This window comes from Vulpes vulpes, chromosome 8 (genome assembly GCF_048418805.1).
Source record: "Vulpes vulpes isolate BD-2025 chromosome 8, VulVul3, whole genome shotgun sequence".
NCBI lineage: Eukaryota > Metazoa > Chordata > Mammalia > Carnivora > Canidae > Vulpes > Vulpes vulpes.
In genome coordinates this window covers 16,955,028-16,968,541 of record NC_132787.1, presented here as the reverse complement: position 1 = coordinate 16,968,541, position 13,514 = coordinate 16,955,028, and the positions used below count along the sequence as shown (strand labels likewise).

Genomic DNA, 13,514 nt, shown 5'->3' with positions numbered 1-13,514 from the left:
AGGACTGAGTTTGAGTAGTAGGAATAATCAATGCTCCAAAGAGAAACTGTGGGTTCTCTAAGGATTTGGTGATCCCTTGCCAGAACAGTGTAGAAACTGTAGGAGAAGAAAAATAATTTTCCTTCTATATTTCTGAGTTCTTGGCTGAGACCACCCTGTAATAAAAGATAGATTAATCAGAGAAAAACAAACACCTTATCAATATGTATACCTCATATATGCATGAGAGATACCCAGGGAAAATAAGAAACACTCAGAGATGGCCCTAGCTACAACCTTAAGTACCATCTACGGCTAAAGACAAAAGAAAGATATTGGGGTGGGTAGGGGTGGGAAGGCCAATTACAGGAGGTTACTAGACATAGCACAGTAAAAAGTAAAAGGTAAGGTTTACTATATAGATTTATGTTGGTGTCTTTGCCATTGATAAGATTCTCTTGTGATTTAGAGGCACCCATTTATTCCTAGTATATAGAGGGAGATACTTACAAATGGAGATTTTTCTTTATAAATGCAAATTTCTCTTAAAAAGAACTTCTCCATATTCAGAACTCCTCTAGTGTCTGCTGTTTCTCAAAAATAATCAGGTCAAAAAAGTCCTTATCCTGAAGAAAGCATATTTTGGGGTGGCATATTGTGGCACCCTTCCAAACACAGATTCTCAAGATTGAAAAAGACTCAAAACATCATCAATACCAATCACACCGCTGTTGCTTGCTGTCACACTCCTTTTTCCCTCCCTTTTCTAGTAATAGTTAAGCCACTTGACATCAATGGCTCAGGAAATTGTTCCACTAGGGAAAGAATTAGAGATTTTAATAAGGTCACTTAAGGTTTTTATTTCCAGTTCTACTATCAAGTATTTCCACTTAAGTTCATTCTCTGTTCCCTTATCCTTAAAACAAGGGTGTTGTGTAGATGAAGTCTCTACATCTACAGGGAGATTTTACTATCTCTCAAAATATATGATTAAAATAGATGGAGACCACCTTTTGAAAGAGATGTATGGCAGGAGATTTAGAGCACCAAGAAAAAGAAGAAACTGTGGGAAATATAAATTAGATTTTTCAAATGATCAAGGAAAATGTAATTTAGATATTTTTGTAGAATATACAATGGAAAAGGTAAGGCTGGCAGATTTTTACAAATAATGGTCAAGGCTATAATGCTTCATTACAGTGTCTGGAATAATGAAATTCTGTGGCACAGTATCGGTAATGGATAAATAATGATGAGGAAACAATAATACAGGATTTAGAAAAAATTAAAATATGAAATAATGAAAGAGTTGTCCTTTAAGCAAGGAATCAACTTTACTTAAAGGAAACTGAAGGAAACCACTAGGGTCTTAAAATACTTTTTGTTTTGGGCTTTATGTGGTAAATCTTGACATATTTGCGATCTAGGAATCTAAGTAAAAAACTTCCTTGTATAGTAATCAGGGTGAAACAAATCCTCACATATTACTAAAATTTGGGTCAGTTCAATCACAAGTGGCAGATTTCCTGTTGATTTTTCCTGCCTTTCAGTGTAAGACATAAATTAATTTAGTGCTGTCTTATTGCTTTATTGTCCTCCTAAAATCTAAACCTCCATGCCTGCAAACACTGTGGAACATGTTTAGAGAATTATGAGAAACTGAAATGCATGTCTGTTGTAGTAGATTAGTAAAGGTGAGTGGGTTGAACTTACTGATTACCACTGCAGACATAATTGAATTAAAAAGAATTTAATAACTTGTAAGATTATTTTCCTGCTTCCATAACATCTATAAAAAGTACATTATGTTAAAGAACAAGTGAATTACTGGTTTTATTTTATTTTTTTTTTTTTTTAAAAGATGTTATTTCTTTATTCATGAGAGACACAGAGAGAGAGAGAGGCAGAGACACAGGCAGAGGGAGAAGCAGGCTCCATGCAGGGAGCCTGACATGGGACTCGATCCCAGGTCTCCAGGATCACACCCCAGGCTGCAGGCATCACTAAACCACTGCGCCACCAGGGCTGCCCGAATTACTGGTTTTATTAAACAACTCATGAATCAGTCAGCATCCCATCTAGCAAGTAGAGAGTAGCTCTCTCTACTGTTGTACAAAATAGAGGGTTTTTATAGGAAGGAGAGTAGGGCAAGAAGTTGTTATCAAAAGAAAAATAGGGATTGGCTTAGGTGAGCTCACCTTCTCACAGGAGGAGAGACAAAGGGTCCTATGAAGTGGATTACCTCACCTTTCTTTGAGGGGGATGAAGTGGGCTCACGTGACAGATTATCTCATTGGTGCTGACCAGAAAGTTTTACATTGACTGGCTTAAAATTTTACTTCTGGAAAAGCTGAAACTGTAATTAAGTCTTAGTTTGCTGTACTGTGGCAAATGAATCTACCTTGGGCCTGGGGTTTTCTTTCTAAAAATTATAATTTATAGTATTTTATTTTATTTATTTATTTTAAAGATTGTATTTATTTATTCATGAGAGACACAGAGAGAGAGGCAGAGACACAGGCAGAGAGAGAGAAGCAGGCTCCACACAGGGAGCCCAACGCATGACTTGATCCCAGGTCTCCAGGATCATGCCCTGGGCCCAAGGCAGGCGCCAAATCTCTGAGCCACCCAGGCTGCCCCAAGTCAGAGTGTTTCTAACAGTTTAAGACCTGATTTATAATGTCGAGTTTTGTTTATAGTCTAACTTTTAAGGTTAAGAAACTTAAAAAAGTACACAGAATTATAGCAGAGAAGATAAATCTATTAATTTAAGGAATTTGAGGAGAAATGATGGTGACACTGTCAATTTGGGGGTCAGATTGCTTTGAGGATAACATTATAATTGAACATACTTATATACATATATTTTCACGGATAATAAATCATATTGTTTTACATAGTCATATACAAACAACCACAAAACTATATAAGCATGAGGAAAAATGTCATATAAGTTATCAAGAAAGAAGAAAAAACTTTCATTTACCAGCCTAGGTAAGGGGAGTCCCCCTCCCCTAAAAAACCATTTATTTTCTTTGGAAAAAAATAAATAAAAATTAAAATAAAAGGTGAATATATTACCCCATTTTATTTTCATTCAATAATGGTAGCAATAATATACAAGGGAAGAGTAGAAATGATCTGGGTAGTTGAAAAACTTGAACTGCTTTTCTCTTTATGAGCCTTTATTAATAAAGCCATGGTGTATGAATTCTTTTGCATTATTATCAGATTTCCCAATTTTATAATTGACAATTATACATAAGGGCAAATTGAGGTCCATGAAAGTGTTCTATGCTAAAAAAATTTTGGGAAATGCTTGCATAAAGACAGTTAAACAAGTTTCTTAGCTATAATTTCTCAGAGCCTTTGATAAATTAACATTTAAGTTAGGGACAAATAGGGCTAGGCTAGGGCTAGGTAGGGGGCCATGGAATCAGGTTCACAGAAATACCCAAAATGTTGGCAAGCCAGACCACCCTGCCCTAGGTGTGGATGGGGAGGGTGTCTTTTTATGATGGTCATATATGGCTAACAAAGAATAATCAGACCCCAAAGAAGAAGTAAGCCATTAAGGATGTTATCACCTGTTCTAACTCAAACCAAAACAGCACAAGAATCTCAAGGCCACAAGTTTCCCAGTCAGTTCTCATAAAAGGCCAATCAAAAAGCCCTCAGTGTCATCCCTGTCAGGACCCCTCACTTCTGAGAGCTTTCTCTGTATCTCTGTTTAATAAACTTCTATCTCTTTACTCACTCTCTGTTGTCCACGAGATTCATTCTTTGACTCTGTGAGACAAAAACCAAACTTCCCTGTATCACATTCATTATAGTAGTATGTTGCATTTCTCAAACTTTTTTGGATGCATGAACACTTCTAGGTCTGGGGTGTCTGGGTGGCTCAGTTGGATAAGCATCTGACTCATGGTTTCAGCCAAGGTCATAATCTCAGGGTCATGAGATCAAGCCCTACATTGGGCTCTGCATTCAGTATGGAGTAGGCTTGAGATTCTCTCCGTCTCCTCCCACTGCCCCTCCCTCTGGTCTTGCATGCTCTCTCTCTAAAATAAATAAATAAATAAAATATAACCCCCCCCCCACCAAAAACCACTTTTAGTTCTATGCTATTGTTGTGGAAGAAAAATTTTTCTCTACCCTTCAAGATTCTTCTGGCTGGTCACTGAATTAAATTAACAGGAGACAGATTAAGAGGAGAAAATTAAATTAAATTTGCATGTATGCAGTTCTCAAAGATATGGGACAAGACAGACAGCTTTATACTTCTTTTTTTTTTTTTTTAAGATTTCATTTTAAAAAAAAAAGATTTCATTTATTTATTCATGAGAGACACACAGAGAGAGGCAGAAACATAGGTAGAGGGAGAAGCAGGCTCCTCACAGGGACGTGATATGGGACTCGATCCCTGGACTGGGATCATGACCTGGGCTTAAGGCAGGTGCTCAACCACTGAGCCACTCAGGAGTCTCAAGCTTTTATACTTCTTAGACAGAGAAACAATAACTTTGTGAGGAACTGACAGGACAAAGAAAACTTATGTTTGAGAGCTTCGAACAGAAATCTAAACAGAATTGAGGCTGGGATAATAAATTATTAAAAGTAACAAGGTTTGTTTATATAGACGTCTTAGGCCCTGAATTCCCCATCTCTGACGATAAGGATGTCTTTCTAGCTCCTGGTGCAGGGATGGTACCTTTCACATGTGAGATTTGTTTCCTGGTTTTTGGAGACAAAAGGAGGTCAGAGTGTTCTTCTTGCACTGGCTGTTTCTTCAGTAACTTTAATTCAAAATAATATACTCCATGGCATATTTTGGGGTGGTCTGCCCTAAGCCCTAGCATTATGCCTATGGTATTTTCTAGAACATCATACCATGTCACTGTAGTTAAAGGATTTCAGGGCAGATCAAGGAAAAAGATATGACCACAAGGTGGCAGTAGGACACAACAAGTTGTATTTGGGCCGCACTTTGACAGATTTCCTTTCAGAAGTCCCTCACAACATGAGATTTTCCTAAGACAACAATGTGTGTGTGTATGTGTGGGGGCACTACTGAGAAAGGAAGGAGGGTAAACGAACTCCCAGAGGACTGGAGAGAAGGTTTATGTGTCATAATGTCACTCAGCATCAAGATAAGGAGTCTCTGGGTCAGAGAGTTCCAAAAACTGGCCTGAGTGCAGTTTTTCAGGGTATGCAGAGCAGGAAGGCTATAGATGACTAAAAATCTGCTTCTTTAGGTTGTGTTTAGAATCACTGAATGGGGCACCTGGGTGGCTCAGTAGAAGCGTCTGCCTTCAGCTCAGGTCATGACCTAGGGTCCTGGGATTGAGCTCTGCTTTAGGCTCCCTGTTCAGCAAGGTGTCTGCTTTTCTCTATCTCTCTGTTCCTCTCTCCTTTCCCCCACCCTGTTCATGTTCTTTCTCTGTCTCTCTCAAATAAATCAAATCAAATCACTGGGTGAATAGATATTTGGTGCCAGTGGGCTTTTGAACTAATAGTCCCAATCTGCTGTGATGAAACAACTACATAAGACCATCTTTGTTGGTAAATGCTGGCCTAGATAACCTTCTAGGTTAAAACTACTGTTACCCTATTCCAAGTTTTTTGAACTGTTGTCATTTTAATATCTACTTTCACTTCCAGTATAGCCACATGGAAAATATAAGAAGTGATTTGGAAGGGATATTGTATTCCTGCTCCAACTGCTAAAGGTAACTGATTATTGTTTTTTACTGTAAAGCAGTGGTTCTCAGAGTATGGTCTGTAGCTCTTACAGTCTGAGAGTCTTTTAGGGTTATGAATTAAGACAGTCACTTTATTCATGGAACATCTTTTTTACTTGAAAGAACAGCTGACAACCCAAAGTCATTCAGACTCATCAGGCTATTTCTTTTTTTTTTTTTTTAATTTATTTTTTATTTTTATTAAAGATTTTTTTTTCTTTTTTTAAATTTAAAATCAATTAGGGGTACCTGGGTGGCTCAGTGGTTGAGCATCTGCCTTTGGCTTACGTTGTGATCCCAGAGTCCTGGGATCGAGTCCTGCATCAGGCTCCCCACCACAGGGAGCCTGCTTCTCCCTCTGCCTATGCCTCTGCCTCTCTCTGTGTCTCTCATGAGTAAATAAATAAAATCTTTTTTTTTTTTTAAAGATTTTATTTATTTATTCATAGAGACACAGAGAGAGAGAATGAGAGGCAGAGACACAGGCAGAGGGAGAAGCAGGCCCCATGCAGAGAGCCCAACGTGGGACTCGATCCAGGGTCTCCAGGATCACGCCCCGGGCTGTAGGCAGCACTAAACCACTGCGCCACCGGGGCTGCCCAATAAAATCTTAAAAAAATTTTTTTAAATCAATTAATTAACATATAAGATATTATTAGTTTCAGAGGTAGAGTTTAGTGATTTCTCACTTGCATATAATGTCCAATTCTCATTGCATCAGATGCTCTCCTTAATGTCATCATTCAGTTACCCTATGGCTCCAGCACAGATTATTTCTTGGAAAAGAGAAAAATGAGCTTATCACTTCAAATAAAACAAATTTCAGAGTTTGTGGCCAATGATAAAATTTTAGCTTTCAAATGAATTTTAGAAAATTTGTAGCTGCCATTATGATCTTGACAACTACCTAATACTGATATTAACAAATGTGATTTTTTTTTGCTATAATAAAATGTCAACATTGGAGGATCCATATTACTAAGAGAATCAATATTTTCCAAACTGCCAATGCATGACATTACAAAATCATGTATGGGTAAAAGATTCAATCAAAATACAAGATAGACCAATGGATTATAATGTGAGTGTATAAAAATTTCATTGATATATTTTCACTTTCCACACTGAAACTAACCTTTAAGGAATGACCACTTATTGAGTTTGGGGGTAATATCAAAGAAGAGTGTCCACAGGGTAACCAGAAAGATAATGAAAGTAAAATTAGCAAAGATTGATTTTATATGTTGCCTAGCCAAGTTATTCTGAGATGAATATAACAGAACATTAAAATAGAACTATTTCAGGGATCCCTGGGTGGCGCAGCGGTTTGGTGCCTGCCTTTGGCCCAGGGCGCGATCCTGGAGACCTGGGATCAAATCCCACGTCGGGCCTCTGGTGCATGGAGCCTGCTTCTCCTTCTGCCTGTGTCTCTTCCTCTCTCTCTCTCTCTCTCTCTCTCTGTGCGACTATCATAAATAAATAAAAAAATTTTATATAAAAAAATAGAACTATTTCAGCTAAGGTTCCAGGACTAAAGGTACCAGTTACTCTCTCACTCCAGTGAGATTCCAGATCACTTACACATGACTTGCAAATGCTTGGTTGACATCTGATTTTGGAATCCATGGCACTTCATCCATTCAAAGATACAAAAGTATTAAAGTGACAAGGGATGGAGAATTGGAAATTGAAGAAAGAATTTCTTTGAAGACAGCTGTGATTGGAGTTTTCAAAAGAGGGCTGGAGATGCTTGCTTTTCCATTTAAGCTTAGTGAAAAGAAACTCTGAGAAGATCATTTGGAGAGTCTGACATGTCCCTTGGAGCTTGGGGAAACACAGGGCACTAATATCTGACCCACCCCTGAGAAAACTAAAGAGCAAAAGGCTATGGTGAGAGTCTCTGCAGCTAAAGAGAAGATGGAGGTTGGGATGTACCTGTACTCTCATTGCCTAAAGTATGGGTTTCCTGTGGACAGATGGGGTTGCCTTATATTTTGCTCATGAAAGCAACCTAGCTAAGTTAGGAAACCGGAACAGAAAGAGACTGAAGGTATATTGCTGGATGCCTGGGGACAGAGGAAGAAAATAGTAGCTACTAGCCAGAAGAGACATGCTGGCTTGAATGAAAAAGAACAGCAGATAGGGGATGTGTCCTGAAGAACCCCCAAGTGCCCCACTTTTGAGAGAATATGGATCAGCTCACCCATAGGGCTTGGAGTGCTGACACTTGATCACAGTAGCACTGGTCAGGTAAGATTTTTCCTTCTCTTCCCTCTGTTCCTGCTTATCTCCATCCCACCCTGTACTAACACTGGTGGGATCAGAATTGGGGAAAGAAGAGAAGTGAGGGGGATGGTAAAATGCAGAAACAACAATGTTCCCTTATCCACTGCAGCCAAATATGAACTGACTGGAGGAGCAAAATCTTTAATTTGAACTTGCTTGGAGTACTGCATGTACCTAAGACATTCTAATTACTGAAATGAGCAGTTTCAGTGATATGAAATGGCAAGACATTTTAACTATCTGAGAATGATAAGAAAAGTCAATCACACCTGAGATTTCATCTGGCAGTAGGGAAAAATCAGCCTCTTTAGAGCAGATTTGTAATAAAGTAATGTGAAGAAAATAGAGTCACTTTACGAGTACCCCTTGCTTGATATTGATCAAATGCACATATAATTCAGTGGACAGATTTACACACTTTGGTTGGTATTCAGGAAAGATTATCAAAGATTGCTGTTATCACATTCCATGTACTATGGTCTCCTCTATCTTAAAATAAGATCCTACTTGTTAGAATACATTTTTTTTGCCTCCTTTGATGATCAGAGAACCTCTGCCTTCTCACAATCCTCAGGATAACGTTCACAGGTACCAGTCCCCTGCACTCAGTCCTATGAGCTTTTCTTGTTCTAAGTAATTTTCTTTAAATTATTATTACTAATTTTAATAGATAAAACTATCCACATGATATAACATTCAAGAGGTACAAAGGTTATATAGTGCAAGCTTTTTCTTACACTTGTCCCTCCATAATTTTCCCTGGAGGTAAGCACTGTTAACAGTTTCTTTCTTTCTTTTTTAATTTTATCCATCCACTCATGAGAGACACACACAGAGAGAGAGAGAGAGAGAGAGAGAGGCAGAGACACAGGCAGAGGGAGAAGCAGGCTCCATGCAGGGAGCCTGACACGGGACTGGATCCTGGGACTCCAGGATCATACCCTGAGTCAAATGCTGAGTCACCCAGGCGTCCCTGCCCAAAAGATTTAGTCTTTTTATTACTATTATTATTTTGTATTTAGTCTAAATTATAGATGTCACTGATACCAAATACAACTTGTGGTAGGCTTGGTTTACACTGACAGTCCAAACATAAGAAAGAACAGAGGTTAAAAAAAAAAAAAGAACAGAGGTTAAAAGGACTTCTAGGATCATAACTCAACCTGGAGAGTAACTGTTTAGACTGTAATTAGAGAAACAAGCTGGAAGGACTGGGCATCAGTGCTGACTCACAAGTGAGGTACAGGGCAGCTCCAGTGGCGCAGCGGTTTGGCACCGCCTGCAGCCTGGGTTGTGAACCTGGGGACCTGGGATCGAGTCCCATGTCGGGCTCCCTGCATGGAGCCTGCTTCTCCCTCTGCCTGTGTCTCTGTCTCTCAGTCTCTCTCTCTTTCTCTCTGAATAAAATAAATAAATCTTAAAAAAAAAAAAACCACACAAGTAAGGTACAGGTTATATACTGTGGTACGTGGCCCACTGCAGGTATAATGCAAAAGGGCTGACGTGGTGTAGTTTCAGGACATGGTCATATATAGTATCGTGGCTCTTTTTTTCACCACAATAATATTGTAGTTTATTAATTATTTTATGTAAATTATGACACCAAAATGATATTTTTGCAATTTTAAAATTTATGTTCTTATATATCACTATTAGCTCAACTAGATTTTATAAATAATAAAATCTATTATTACTTATAGATTACTTAAAATCTATTATTACTTATAGATATAATAGATTGACTCAGGGCAGAATCTTAAAGGTAGAATCTTTATATTTTACTATCTTTAGTAGTCCTTTCTTTTTCTTTTTTAAGTAGGCTCTACACCCAGCGTGGGGGCCCAACAGAGGGCTTAAACTCAATACCCTGAGATCAAGAGTCAGACACTTAGCCAACCAAAGAGGGCCAACCAAAGAGGTACCCCTCTTTTCTCTTTTAAAAAAGTTTTTTTTTTTTTTAATTTGAGTAGAGTTGACACACAATATCATATTAGTTTCAGGTATACAACACAGTGATTCAGCATCTCTATATGTTATGCTGTGCTCACCACAAATGTAGCTACCATCTGTCACCATATAAAAATATCACTGGTTATGTTCCCTATGCTGTACCTTTTATTTCCAGTATCATGGCTCTTACACAGACCAAATGGGCTGTGACTAATTTAGTCTCCTTCAGTGAAGGATCACATTAGCCTAAGCATCCAAACTGCTCTATGTTATGCTATGTTCACCACAAATGTAGCTACCATCTGTTACCATACAACATTATTGGCTATATTCCCTATGCTGTACCTTTTATTTCTGGTATCATGGCTCTTATACAGGCCAAAATGGGCTGTGACTATTTTGTTCTCCTTCAGTAAGTTATCTATCACATTAGTCTAAGAGTCCCAATTGGTTTGAATCGCAATGGCTATAGTTTGATGAGATTTAGAATCAACAGGTCATTTGGCACATTTTATAGATGTAATACAATAAGCTTGATTTTTTTTTTTTTGGTCTACATAAAACATCATGTTTAATATCAAGACCACTACCATCATCATCATCATCATCGTCATCACTAACAGTTATTGAACCTTCACTATGTGCCAGCCACTATATAGAGGATAATTATCATGACTAAGCCTATGAGGTAGGTACAACTATTATATCCATCTTACGGATGAGGAAACCGAATAACGAAATGGGTTGAGTAGTTTACTTAAGGTCATGCAGTTATTAAAAGATGAATCCAGAACTTGAGCCCAACCAGTCTATCATACTAACCTGTTATTAGGGGGCATCCATGGAAGAGTAATATACGTATCTGAGGACAGCAAGTAAGGACAGCTTCTACAGCCTCATCAGTCAGATTCACACAATGTCCCATATGAATCTCCTATTTAAAAATAAAGAAAGGATAGTCAAAAGAAAAAACAGATTTATGATTACAACATGAAAAACTTAGGAAATACTCTGATACAAAAAGAACCAGGGGCTCCTGGCTGGCTCAGTTGGAGGAGGATGAGACTCTTGATCTCAGGGTCATGTTTAAGCATCATATTGGGTGTAGAGATTACTCAAATAAATAAAACTTAATAAACAACAAACAAGGGTGCCTGGATGGCTCAGTCCATTAAGAGTCTGCCTTTGGCTCAGGTCATGATCTCAGGGTTCTGGGATCAAGCCCCACATTGTCAGGCTCTCTGCTCAGCAGGGAGTTTGCTCCTCCCTCTCCCTCTGTCTTCATGTGCTTTCTCTCTCAAATAAATAAATAAATAATCCTTAAAAAATAACAGCAACAAACAAGACAAACAAAAAGAACCAAATCTCTACTTGCAAGAAAAATTTTAGAGAAAGGACTAATGTAAGTATGCAGTAATTTGGAAAGTATAATTTAAAAGTTAAGTGCGCAACCATTTTATAAAGCAATATGGCAAAATCTATTAAAGCTGAAGGTGAGTATACCCCAGAACCTAGCAGTTCCAATTGCAAATGTCCACTATACAGAGTAGCTCCTGTATATGTGGACAAGGAAACAATTTATAAATGTGTTCATTTAAAAAAATGTTTAAAGGGATCCCTGGGTGGCGCAGCGGTTTGGCGCCTGCCTTTGGCCCAGGGCGCGATCCTGGAGACCCGGGATCGAATCCCACATCAGGCTTCCGGTGCATGGAGCCTGCTTCTCCCTCTGCCTGTGTCTCTGCCTCTCTCTCTCTCTCTGTGTGTGACTATCATAAATAAATAAAAATTAAAAAAAAATGTTTAAAGATTTTATTTATTCATGGGAGACACAGAGAGTGAGAGGCAGAGACATAGGTAGAGGGAGAAGCAGGCTCCATGCAGGGATCCTGATGTGGGACTCGATCCTGGTACTCTGGGATCATACCCTGAGTCGAAGGCAAACACTTAACCACTGAGCCATGCAGGCATCCCTAAATGTGTTCATTTTAATATTATTTGTAATAGTAAAGAGGTGGAAAATGAGTAAACACATGGTGGTTTGTTAATGGAACAGATGAAACAGTTAAAATGAAAAATATCTACTTGTATTCATAGCCATAAATCTCAAACATAATGTTAGTTGAGACACTTTGGAAAATAGTACGGTCGTATCTTTTATTTTTTTTTATTTTTAAAAAGATTTTATTTATTTATGAGAGACAGAGAGAGAGAGAGACAGAGAGAGACAGAGAGAGACAGAGAGAGACAAAGACACAGGCAGAGGAAGAAGCAGGCTCTATGCAGGGAGCCCAATGTGCGACTCGATTCTGGGACCCCAGGATCACACCCTGGGCCAAAGGCAGGTGCTAAACTGCTGAGCCGCTGAGCCACCCAGGGATTCCCCCCTGGTCGTATCTTTTAAAGCTAAATGTGTACTTATTATATGGCCTAGTAATTCCATTCCTAGGTGTTTACAAGAAAAATGAACATGTATGTCTATTATAAAGACTTGTGTGCAAATTTCCATAGTAGTATTCATAATACTCCAAAATTTGAACAACCCAAATGTCCATCAAATGGTGAATGTCTAAACAACTGTGTCATATCCCCACTATGGAATATTACTCAGCAAAATAAATAAGTAAGTAAAAGGAATGAAATATTAACAATGCAACAACATAGATGAATCTCAAAAACATTATGCTAGGTTAAAGAGGTAAAAGAAAAAAGTGAAAAAACAAACTGTGTTACATGATTCCATTTATATAAAATTCTAGAAATTTTAAAAGCATAATGACAAAGTAAATCACTGGTTGCCTAGGGATGGAGGCATGGGAGAGAACTGATTGGAAAGGGATGGAAAAAATGTTTTAGGGTGGTGGAAATATTTTATACCTAATTGGGTGGTCAAAGGCTGTACAACAATTACCAAAATTCATCAAATTGTACACTTAAAACGGGTAACTTTCTAATGCAAATTATACCTTAATAAAGCATGAAAAATTAAACACAGTTTTGAATGAAAAGCAAACTGTAATATAACACATACATTATAAAACTATCATGTGAAAGTTTAAAACATAAGTCAATACTATATCTTGTTTATCGATCTATATTTGTCTATCCATATACATGGAAGTATATAAACACGCAAGGTAACATACACAGGTGTCTTTAGAATAGTGGTTATTTTGAAGGAAGAAAGGGAGAATAAATGTGGGGGGAGCTTTATACATGATATATTATTTTTAACAAGGAACTGAAATAAATACAGAAAATGTTGAAATTTAAGTGGTTGGTCCACAGGTTTGTGTTATATTACTTTCTGTCCTTTTCATATGTTTGAAATATCATATACCCCTTGTTTGATGTTCTAATTTGGAATCCTTCTGCACTGCTGGTGGGGATGTAAAATGGTACAGCCACTGTGATAACAGTATGACAGTGTCTTAAAAAATTAAACATGGCATTACCATATAATCCAACTATTTCATTTCTAGGTATAAATCCAAAGGATTGAAAGCCAGGAACTAGAACAGGGATTTGAAAGCCAGGGATTTGTACACTTATGCTCATAGC

At 37.9% G+C, this 13,514-nt stretch overlaps 1 protein-coding gene across 4 annotated transcripts in view; it reads right to left on the bottom strand.

Moving 5' to 3' along the window:
* The window catches only part of AMN1 (antagonist of mitotic exit network 1 homolog), a 58,246-nt gene that overhangs the window by 4,516 nt on the left and 40,216 nt on the right, over positions 1-13,514 (bottom strand). For all 4 annotated transcript variants that reach the window (XM_026000082.2, XM_026000084.2, XM_072765633.1 and 1 more), the window contains one exon: positions 10,779-10,890. In XM_026000082.2, the coding sequence (XP_025855867.1) occupies positions 10,779-10,890 (112 nt within the window). The remainder of the gene's footprint in view (positions 1-10,778; positions 10,891-13,514) is intronic.